Source organism: Ictidomys tridecemlineatus, chromosome Y, assembly GCF_052094955.1.
Source record: "Ictidomys tridecemlineatus isolate mIctTri1 chromosome Y, mIctTri1.hap1, whole genome shotgun sequence".
NCBI classification, from domain to species: Eukaryota; Metazoa; Chordata; class Mammalia; order Rodentia; family Sciuridae; genus Ictidomys; species Ictidomys tridecemlineatus.
This window is the reverse complement of record NC_135494.1, coordinates 4,139,710-4,150,784: the sequence shown is the minus strand read 5'-3', so window position 1 is coordinate 4,150,784 and position 11,075 is coordinate 4,139,710. Positions and strand designations below refer to the sequence as shown.

Sequence of the window (11,075 nt, the reverse complement as noted above, 5' to 3'; positions counted from 1 at the left end):
GCTGTCATGTGTATACCAACCCTAACTGTGAGGATCATGGGGATCCAAACATGAGGATCATGTCAGTATTTGAAGTACACTCAAATATTTTTACCTAATTTACTTCTAGCAGTTATAAAATTTCTTGTCTAATTGCTAAATCTTTAATGCATGTTGATTTGAATTTTCTTGGGGTAGAGAGACTGAGGTGTCATTTCATGTTGCTATAGGTAGTTATCCAGTTTTCTCCAACACCATTTGTTAAAATGGCGGTCTTTTCTCCAAGATATATTTTTGGCAACGTTGCCAAATACCAGACAGCTGTAGGTATATGATTTCTCTCTTGGTCCTCTATTTTATTCCTTTGCTCTATGTGTCAATTTGATGTCAATATCAAACTCTTTTGTAAATACAGCTCTGTAGTATAATTTCAGATAATGTCACCTGGTTTGATTTTCTTAGTTATTATTTCTTTACCTTTTCTGGGTCTCTCATTCTCCCAAATAAATATAAGAATACATTTGTAATGCTGTGAAGAATGTCATTGTTATTTTTACTGAGATTACATAAAATCTGGATATTGCTTTTGGTAGTATGGCCATTTTTAAAATATTAATTTTGGCTATCCAAAAACATGGGCTGTCCTTCCATCTTCTAAGATCTTCCTCAATTTCTTCTTCATTTTTCTAAAAATTTCACTGCAGTGCTTTTATACCTATTTGTTTATATTAAGACCTAAACATTGAATTTTTGAGGTTATTGTGAATGGGATGATTTTTCCTGATTTCTTTCCATGCTGAATCACTGTGGGAGGATAGGAAATCCACTGATTTTGTATGTTTTGATCTGTACCCTGCTACTTTGCTAAACTCATTTATTAACTCTAGTATAGTGTTCTGGTAGAGTTTTATGCATTTTCTAGTTAGAGGATAATATCTTTGGCAGAGATAGTTTGACTTCTCCCGTTTGTTTCCCCTTGATTACCTTTTCTTTTCTCATTACTCTGGCTAGCATTTCAAGGATTATATTCTCACAAATACAATTTTTGAGAATGGACAGCCTTTTTTGTTCCTGAATTTATAGGAAATGCTTGTAGTGATTCTTCCTTTTAGTACAATGCTGACCTTGAGTTTGTCATAAATTACCTTTACAATAAAGAGTGAGGCTCTGAGAAAGTTATTGGGATGCAGACTCAAAATGAAATACAAAAAGGGATTGGGATATGACTCAGTAGCTAAGCTCTCCTGTGTTCAGTACTTAGGAATATATATATATATGTGTGTGTGTGTGTGTGTGTGTGTGTGTGTGTGTGTGTGTGTGTGTGTTGGTGTGTGTGTGTGTTTGTGTGTAATTGACAATCAAAATGTATTTTGAAGACATATGTTCATCTAAAGCATATAAAAATATGTAACAGAATATTAGATAAATGAAACCAGCCATACATTTGAAGGTCAACTCATCCAGACAAACTGATTTCCCCAAGAGATATAAGATTAATTAAGCATTTCATAAGAGAGAAAGTGAAGTTTCTGAGATGGGCTGAATTGAGAGCCCTGCCTGCAAATTTCTATGTTGAAACTTGTCCCTCAGGAGCAGTGTCCCCAGTGGCTAATCAAGCTAAAACGAGGCCCTTGGGGTGTGTATTAATTTAACTTGGATCATGTCCATAGAAAAGGGGGAAATGCGAACTTGCAAGGAAGAGTATGGAACCTGAAGAAGAGAGAGAATACCAGGTGATCCCAGGACAAGATGGCGGCCACCAGCTTCCGCAGGAGGATTATTCAGGAGAATCCAGGCTTCTGGAGAGAGGGAAAGTGTTGCAGACAGAGGACCATCTGTTTTAGTCAGCTTTTTATGTCACTGTGATTAAAAGATCCTATCATAACAATTATAGAGGACAAAGAGTTCATTTGGGAGTTCATCATTTCAGAAGTCTCAGTCCTTAGACAGCAGGCTCCATTCACTGGGGCTCAAGGTGAGGCAGAACGACATGGTGGAAGAGTGTGGTGGAGGGAAGCAGCTCACATGGAATCAGGAAACAGAGAGACAGAGTCACCAGTCTCCAGATTAAAAAAAAAAATCTATATCAGAAAGTCATGATCCCAATGCCCACCTCCTCCAGCCAAACCTCACCTACCATCAGTTAATCCCATCAGGGATTAAGTCACTGATTAGGCTAAATGTATAATCCATTCATTTCTGCTCCAAATCCTCTTGCATTCGCTCACATGTGAGCTTTCAGAGGACACCTCCCATGCACACCATAACAGCTTCCCATTGTCTTTGATCCATGAAACAAATCACTAACTCTCACCATTATGTTTAGATGCCATTCATAAGATCCTTTGGTACCTACCTACAGTTCAGCAAGTTTGTTGAGTCCTAGATTCCTGGGAGCTTTTTAAATGAAAATGCTCATATCCTCCAACCCTTTTTTTTTTATTACTGTGAAGAGTGTAAGGGATGAGTCAGTGCCTGGGGCTGGCATGACAAAGTCCCAACCTAATGGTTTACACAGAAGATTTTAGCTTCTCACAGACCTGGAGCCTGAGGTCAGAGTCAGCTCCTTTGATTCTCACAAATGAAGCTGTTAAGCTGGAACATTCTATGAGAAGAGCTTTGTCTCCTACGTGCAACTTTGGTTCTTTGGGGGTAGATGGTAGGTTGGACATTAGGCATTCTGTCAACACAGTGGGGACTGATGCTTTATAACAGAAGTGTCTATGATGTTTCTTTAACCATAACAAGACTCTCTGTAACCTTTAGGCTTTGAGAATAATGTGAACAATTCTTCATCTGTCATCTTTACTTGGTTTCAGTCCTCTGCCTTGGCCTCATGTCACATTGTACCCGTCTCTTCTATAGTGTTGACTAAGAAACATAACTATTGAGAAATGTTGGGGATATATCCCCAGGGACCAGGAGAAACTTTCTAAATTGGATGTTTTAGGACATTATTGAACCCAGGCCCTACCACGTGCAGCACATTTATGCAGCTCAACCACATAATAATTTGAATATTTTCTGACGTCAGGGCAAAGTAGACTGTAAAAATATTCTGGTTAACCAAGATCCTTCCCTCATTTATGTCAGGAAGGACATTTGTATTGCATCCTGTATGTTTCCATCACGAGTCTTCTTTTTTTAACCTATTCTAACCATGCAGATGACTTCTCAAGTGATATGTGATATATAATTTGCATTGCATCAGAAAAGTCTATTTTAATTATCTTTTTCAAAACTATGACCAAAAGACGTGACAAGAACAATTTAAGAGGAGCTAAAGTGTATCTGGGGGCTTATAGTTTCAGATGTTCACTCCACATATGGCTGCCTCCATTGCTCCTGGTCCAAGGGGAGGTAGAATAAAATGGCGGCAGGTCCTGGAGGAGGAGAACAGCACAGGATAGGACACCAGGAAGATGAGAGAGCTCTGCTCACCAGGGACAGGATAGAAACCCCAAAGAAACAGCCCAGGGACCCTCTCCTGCAGCACATTCCACATGCCTATAGTCACCATCCAGTTATCTCATTCTAGTGGATTAACCCAGTATTAGATCACAACTCTCATAACGTAATTCTTTCACCTCTGAATTGTCTTGCATTTTCTCATTCATGAGTTTTTTCCTGGACCCCTCCTCTGTAACCTTACCACATTCATATCTGTAATGTTAGAACTTATTATTTCCTCTGTATTCAGGAGGCACTTTTGCCACTAAGTTTAACTAAAATAATCATTGTCTTATACACCCAGCTGTTTAGTGTTTTCATTGGCATAGGTACTTCTGTGCATAGAGATTCTCATAAATGTCTTCAAAGACACATATTTGTGCATATAATATTCAATTTATTTAATCAATTATGAATTCAGGAATAGCAGGTGAGACATAGAAGAGAACAGACAGAGAATCCATAAGACACAGTTTGAACCTTCACCGAAATGAATAAAAATAATTTTGAATTGTGGGCAATATCTTTTTGTTCTTCATATAGATAAATCTGAAGACTTGGAGAAGATAACGAGTATTCCTGATCTTATTAGTATCTGTGAGGGTGCAAAAAAACATTGAGATGTACAAGCTGATTTTAATGACATGATATGGGTGAGCATTTGAATAAAAAGGCAAAGTACATGTGTTGTAAAATGGACAAACACTGACACACTGGATTTACCAGTGTTAATATTATTTGATGGAGAGTACTTCATAAAAGTCCCTCAACCTTTCTCCAAATTGAAGAACCACACTCTTTACCTCAAGGTAGTCTTGCTTTTCAATGTTTTAAACACATACACTCATCTTAGTCCCCTTCAAGTAGGAAAATTCCACTATTAAATATTCATACCAACTTTCACAAGTGGGAAATTTTTAACAGAACTAAGAGTCACGCAATACAAACCTCAAAAGTCTCCTCATCAAGAAGGTTCTTAGTTAGGAGGACAATCATCTGTGAAAGTGAAGAAAAGAGAAAACATGATCACTGGGGTTGCTCAATGTCTACAGATTTCCATTTTGCAAATGGAGGATCCGAATTAAGTTCCTTGTCCTTGGTTTCATTTCAGATATCTGTCTATACTGCAGGAAGAGGGAACATTACCTGTGTCTGTCACATTTCTGATGTTTTCCTTTGGAATGTTCATTTCCACCGTCAGCTCTTCAAATTTCTTCTGTTTCTCCTCACTCAGACTTTTTTCTTTTGCTATGGTTCAAAGTGGATAATGCAGACGGGGTTTCTGTTAGAAAGCATCCTCTGGGTCACATACTGTAACCATTTTTCCCACCATTGCCATGCTGTGTCTAATCCTACTGTACCAGGTCACTTTTGGGTGACATGAAAATACTGTGAATTCCACATATGGAACATTCTATCATGGTCCAGTTCTTATGACTACTGAGGACATTGAAGACCATTTATTCTGTCAATGTGATGTTGCCCAAATCTTAATTCTCTTGAATATATCTTGGATCTGAGAATCTAAAATTCTTCTACATTGTGGCTTTTTATTTTCCCTATGTCTATATATGAATCCATTCCCTGGTGTTCTGGACCACTAGTTCAATATTCAATAGCCAGAGATCAGATGATCTGAACTTTTCATGGAGCACATTACCATTGTCCGCTCTGCTAATACAAACAGAAACAAATGAATAGTGTCTCTTCTTTCATCTAAGAAAAAATAAACTTCTATTCCCACCTATTTGACACGTGAATCTGATACCACAATTCTTCATCTTGACCTGTCTTTTGTTATGATGTGTGAGTCCAAACTCTCTATTTTTAGAAGACCTGGGAACCTTGTATGTGAATGGATGATATGACTCTTTATTTCATGAACAATACATGTAAGCTTTGCCACTCTTCAAAAACTTATGGTACAACAAAAATTTTAAGTTCACAATGTATTTTGTCATGAATTCTGAAACAAGTGTACTGATTCTAAATTTTATACATACCTATTTTTCCATTTCATTTTCTATTTTTCTTTGTATGCAGCCCCACATTTCTCTCCTTTACCAACAAAATAGAAAAAATACCTATTCTATTCTCCAGAGGGTAAAAGACATGATACTCACCAACAAGCCCAGTAATGTGTCTAACTTTGCCATCTTTATCCGTATTTTCATTATATATTGCTATGATTCGTACTGAGACGTACTTGATTTTGATAACACTTTTACCTGAGTCTGGATATATATATATATATATATATATATTCTATTACTTGCTTGTAACAGTTTAATGTGGACCCTTCCATTCATAATAACTCCTATTTCACTAAAATGGCACTTTATGTGTTATAACCAGATAAGTTGCTACAGATCCAGGGAAGCAATTCCAGATCCCAATCTTCAGATCGTCAAGATTTCCAGTCTTGAAATTGCCTAGTCATTAATGGATTGAATATTGTTCCTTGGAAGCAACGATCCTGGCTGCAAGATCTGTAGGACGATAGTAGATGGGCAGCTTCTACTTGGTTAATCATCTCACAAAAGTTAATTTTCAAATTTTCAGCAATTTTATGACTCAATGGTCAGGCCAGCCAGTATTATAATGGAACTCCACCAATATAGACTGGAATATATTGTGTTGATCTTAAATATTCAAGTTATCACCTTGTCTTGTATATATATATATATACATATATTGCCACAGTCTGTCTGGGCCCAATTCAGGAGCCACTTGTCAAAAGGAACTAACTTTATTTTTAGAACTACAAACGCCAAAAAAAAAAAAAAAAAACAGCTCCTCAGGGAAAAACTCTCAGAGCACAACTGCCACCACCAGCTTCCACAAGCCTCTCACCCCCACACCAGCCTCTCCACCTCCCACAATCCTCCTGCTCTTGAGGCCGATTGGCTGGGTCGCGTGGGCGGAGCCAAAGAAGTCCCCCAATGAGCAGCTCCGTGGAGGAGCCAATCAGCTAGATGTTGCTGGGGCCGCTGTGAGCCAATCATCAGCTGGCAGTCTGAAGGGCAGGGAAACAGCCCAATGAACATCACCGCAGAGGAGCCAATCAGCTAAATGTTGCTGGGGCCGCTGTGAGCCAATCATCAGCCGGCAGCTGGAAGTTTGCTGGCAGCTGGAAGTTTGCTGGGGCCCCTTTGGCTGTGGCTCTCAACACTTCTAACCTAAAGTGTCTCATGGTTGTGATAAATGTGGGTGAGAGAAGAGAAAGAAGAGTCAGGATCCACTCCATTGGTCTTTCCTCTCCAGATCACGGGGTACTGTCGCACGGTTCTCCTAGCTACTGATGATCCACAGGCAATCAATGAAGATGGGGAACTGAGAGCCCATCTGCATCACATGGATGACTTTAATGAGATTGCGTTCGGTTTCTACATCAGGTGAGTCAAACTCTCCTGAACCTAAAGAAACAAGAGAGCTCACCTCTGACACGTGGTCTGGGTTCAAATCCACTGTGAGACGTCTTGATGATGTTCACAGAATTGAGTCTTCTGACCCGTCTTCATGGAACTGTGTTATAGGCTTGTGAAGAACAAACAAGGACTTCAGTAGGTGGACCCCAGGGAATCTCGTGCAGTGGTGTTTCCTTAGAGGAAATTGTGATTGTGATTCCTGTTGAACCACATTATTCACTACAGAGATTCAGAGGCAGGAAGGAAAGACTCTGTCCTTGGAAGCTCAAACCCAGTGCCAATGGCTGTCAGAACCCCAGGACCTGAGTTGGAGTCTTTGCCATTTTACATGTATTGGAAATGGTGGCATCCCAATCAGATTAAAGCATGACTTCAATGGGCAGGACCTTGCATTTACCCATGTCACTCATGATCCTGTACCTGACATTTTGAAAGTCAATATTTAATCAACAAATACATATTTTTAAAAGTCAGTATTTATAGAATTGTTAGTATTGTGTAGGCATTTTCCTGTATAAGGGAAATACTTAAATCTGTATATAATATTAATGTAATACTTGTATGAACACACATGTATATATATATATATATATTTTAAGATGTATATAAGCAACATATATGCATATATATATATATATATATATATATATATATATATATATATATATATAGTTTTTTTTAACATTGTACCCTCATAGCAAATCACCCTTGTGAAGCCCTCCAAGGGATACAATGGAGACCTCTTTGGCTGTCTCAATTGTGAGTGAGAGGTAAGGATGTCTTTGGGTCCAGGTCAGTGATACTACAGCTGGACAATGCCCAGCAGTCTCCAACACCACCATGAATTACCCCACCCACAAGACAATCAGTAAAACCAGTCACAGAACAGCAAAGCAAAATTCAGAAAGTGGAGACATTATATCTCTGTCAGTGTGAAATTGTTGGGAGTCACTGCAGCTCCAAAAACTAATTTCCCCCTCACCCAAGAAGAGACGTTCAATCAGAGCCCTGCTTTCTCACATGATCCTTACCCACCAATCAGAGCCCTGCTGGCTCACTTGATCCTTACCCTCCAATCAAAAAGCACCCATGCCAACTGTCAAACCACCCCTGGCTCTATAAATATGCAGAGCTGTTCCTCAATAAACAGGCATTTGCTCCGAGGACAAGCCTTGTTTGTTCTTTTAGAAATCATGGATGGTTTTTAGGACCTTGAATGCACTGCAACTCTTACAGTTCTTGAAAGCAAATATAAGGGAGTTTGCAAGAAGAGATGAGGAAAAAGTAGTGTATGCTCTCTCGTTTTGTTTTTAAGGTTGAAGAAGAAATGCCATAAGTTCTTAGTTGTGGGGAACAGAATCCAGGATGATGTCTACAACGCTGTCTGTTAGTATTTGCTCTTTTGTGTGTTGCATGATCTAACCCTGGAGGTATGTCCCAGTGCAGGGTCTTGGAGATCACACATATCGGGGTGTGTGGATACTGTCACTCTTTCTGCTTCTATTTGCTAATGCAACCTTGGAAATGCTCATGAAGTTGTGAGCATTTGAGTCATCAGACAGAGTCAGGATAAGGTACATATCATCTCAGGTTGCCATGTTGGATGTTGGCATTAATTATATGTCAGGATGGTTCCCTGGGTATATATTTCATGTGCATTTCTGGAATGGGGAACTTTCTAAAGTAACCTTAAATTATGAAATTTACTTCAATGGGAGTTTTGCTCATGATCACACTACCATTTCATCAAAAGATGAGTAATGCACACGCTATCAATGAATTATGGTATAATTGACAGAAACCCCAAAGATAAGAGTGAGAATAGTTAAAGTAACCACCAGAAAATTTATATCAACTTGCAAATAATTTGAATGTTAGTTGAATCCAACAGAAACAAAATTATAGACTTCTAAGATATCAAATATCTAATTTTCAAACACCACTCCCAGTATACTAAATGACCTAATGCATTATTACTTTATTTTATGCATAGAAAAGGAAGAATGCAATATTGCAATCTTTGTCAGACTCATTTTATTTTCATTTAAATATAGACATACAGCAATATGTTGCAATAATATACACACATATATATCTAGCATTTCCTGAGGCCTTTATTGGCATATCTTTTCCTTGGTAATCTACTATAATAGAAAATGATACTTGGAGCATTTTAAGTTCAACATGATATATTCCAGTCTATATTGGTGAAGTTCCATTATAATACTGGCTGGCCTGACCATTGAGTCATAAATTTGCTGAAAATTTAAAAATTGGCTTTTGGGAGGTGATTTAAAAAAGTGCAAGGTGCCCATCTACCATCTTCCTACAGATCCTACAACCAGAATTGCTGCTTCCAAGGAACAACATTCAATCTGGTAATGAATAGGCAGTTCCAAGACTGGGACTCTTGACCATGGGGATCTGAAATTGCTTCCCTGGATCTGTAGCTATTTACCCAATTCTAACAAATTAGGTAGAATTTTAGTGAAACAGGGACAATTATTGAAGAAAGGATCCATATTAACGTATGACAAATAAGTCAAAGCATATGGTCTTTTTTAAAGCTGACTATATTGAATTTTGAAGTGTTTCTTTTTCCTTCCCAGACTTGGGTAAAAATGCCTTCCAAATCAAGTACTACACATATCAAGTTGTAAAATTTTATAATGAAAATACGGACCAAAACGGCAAAGTTGTACGTGCGACTGTGCTGGCTGGTGAGTATCATGACTCTTACCCGCTAGGGAACAGTATAGAAATTTCTTCTGTTTTTTTAACACAGGAGAGAAGTAGGAGCATGTATTTAGTTTTGCATAACTATACATAGATCTATAATGCACCAGCAAAAATACAAAATGAATTGAATATATGAAAAAATACGTATGTATGAAATGTTGGATTCAGTAGACTGGTTTCAGAATTCATGGCCACATTCATCTTGACCTTAAACTGTTTGTTCTAGCCTAAGATTGTGATCAATGGCAAAGCTTACATTATTTGCTCATTAAATAAACAATCACATGAGCTGTTCACACAGAGTGTTCCCGGTTCCCCCTAAGAACTTGTAGTTTGGACTCATGCCTCAGAAAAAATGACAGGTCAGTATGCACCATTGTGTTATTAGATCCACGTGTCAAATTTGTGGGGGTAGAAGTTTATTTTGTCTTAGATGAAGGAAGAGATGGTTCTTGTTTGCTATTTTTTATATGCAGCGACAATCATGCCAATGTGCTAGATAAATAATTCAGATCACTTTCACTCCTGCTATTGAATATTGGATTTGTGGTCCAGAGCACAGAAGAGTGGATTCTAATATGTAGACACGGCAAAAATGAGAAGCAACAGGGTAGAATAATTCCAAAACCTCAGGCCATTGTTTTCTTATGGAGAAAGCACAAGATTTGGGCAGGTTTGAGTTGACAGAATAAAGGGTCTTCAATGTCCTCAGTAGTCATAAGAATGGGGCCATGATAGAATGTTCCATATGTGGATTTCACAGTGTTTTCATGTCCTTAAAGAGAGATCTGGAACAGTAGCCTTAGACACAGCATGGCAATGGTGGGAATAATGGTTACACCATGTGACCCAGAGGACGCTTTCTAACAGAAACCCCGTCTGCATTATCCATCTTGAAACACAGCAAAAGAAAACAGTGTGAGTAAGGAGGAACAGAAGAGATTTGAAGAGCTGACGGTGAAAATGAACATTCCAAAGAAAAACATAAGAAATGTGATGGAAATTGGTAAAGTCACTTTTCCATTTCCTGTGGTATAGACAAGTTACCTGAAATGAACCAAGAACAGTGAGCTTGACTCTGATCTTCCATTTGCAAAATGAAAATCCATAGACATTGAGCAACCCCAGTGATCATGGTTTCCTTTCCCCTTTCTTTCACAGATGACTTTCCTGCTACCTAAAGACCTTGTTGATGAGGAGACTCTTAAGGTTTGTATCACCTGATTTTTTAGTTCTGTTAAGGATTTTCCACCTCGTGATATTTGGCATAAGTATTTAGTAGTGAAATTGTCCCCATTGAAGGGGGCTGAGGTGAGTGTATGTGCTTAAAACATTGACAATAAAGACTACCCTGGGGTGCAGAGTGGGGTTTTTGAATTTGGAGAGAGACTGAGGGAATTTTGTAAAGAACTCAGCCATCAAATAACATTGTCTTTGGTGGACTCCATTGTGAATAAAGTATGTTACAATGGGGACATC

At 38.4% G+C, this 11,075-nt stretch overlaps 1 protein-coding gene across 1 annotated transcript; it reads left to right on the top strand.

The window, feature by feature from the left end:
• Positions 1-245: 245 nt before the first annotated feature.
• Positions 246-10,777, top strand: LOC110597389 (lipocalin Cav p 3.0101). Its single transcript, XM_078035555.1, has 6 exons — positions 246-302; positions 6,694-6,824; positions 8,173-8,243; positions 9,467-9,577; positions 10,501-10,602; positions 10,758-10,777. Exons 1-6 carry the CDS (start codon positions 246-248, stop codon positions 10,775-10,777), a joined length of 492 nt encoding a protein of 163 aa, XP_077891681.1.
• The last annotated feature ends 298 nt before the right edge of the window (positions 10,778-11,075 follow it).

What these genes read in the sequence shown, in the direction of transcription:
- LOC110597389 (XM_078035555.1), top strand. Translation starts at nt 246, where the DNA reads ATGGCGGTCTTTTCTCCAAGATATATTTTTGGCAACGTTGCCAAATAC. An exon ending in TGATGTCTACAACGCTGTCT is followed by an intron (nt 8,244 to 9,466) that starts GTTAGTATTTGC and finishes TTTCCTTCCCAG; the next exon opens with ACTTGGGTAAAAATGCCTTC. An exon ending in ACGTGCGACTGTGCTGGCTG is followed by an intron (nt 9,578 to 10,500) that starts GTGAGTATCATG and finishes CTTGAAACACAG; the next exon opens with CAAAAGAAAACAGTGTGAGT.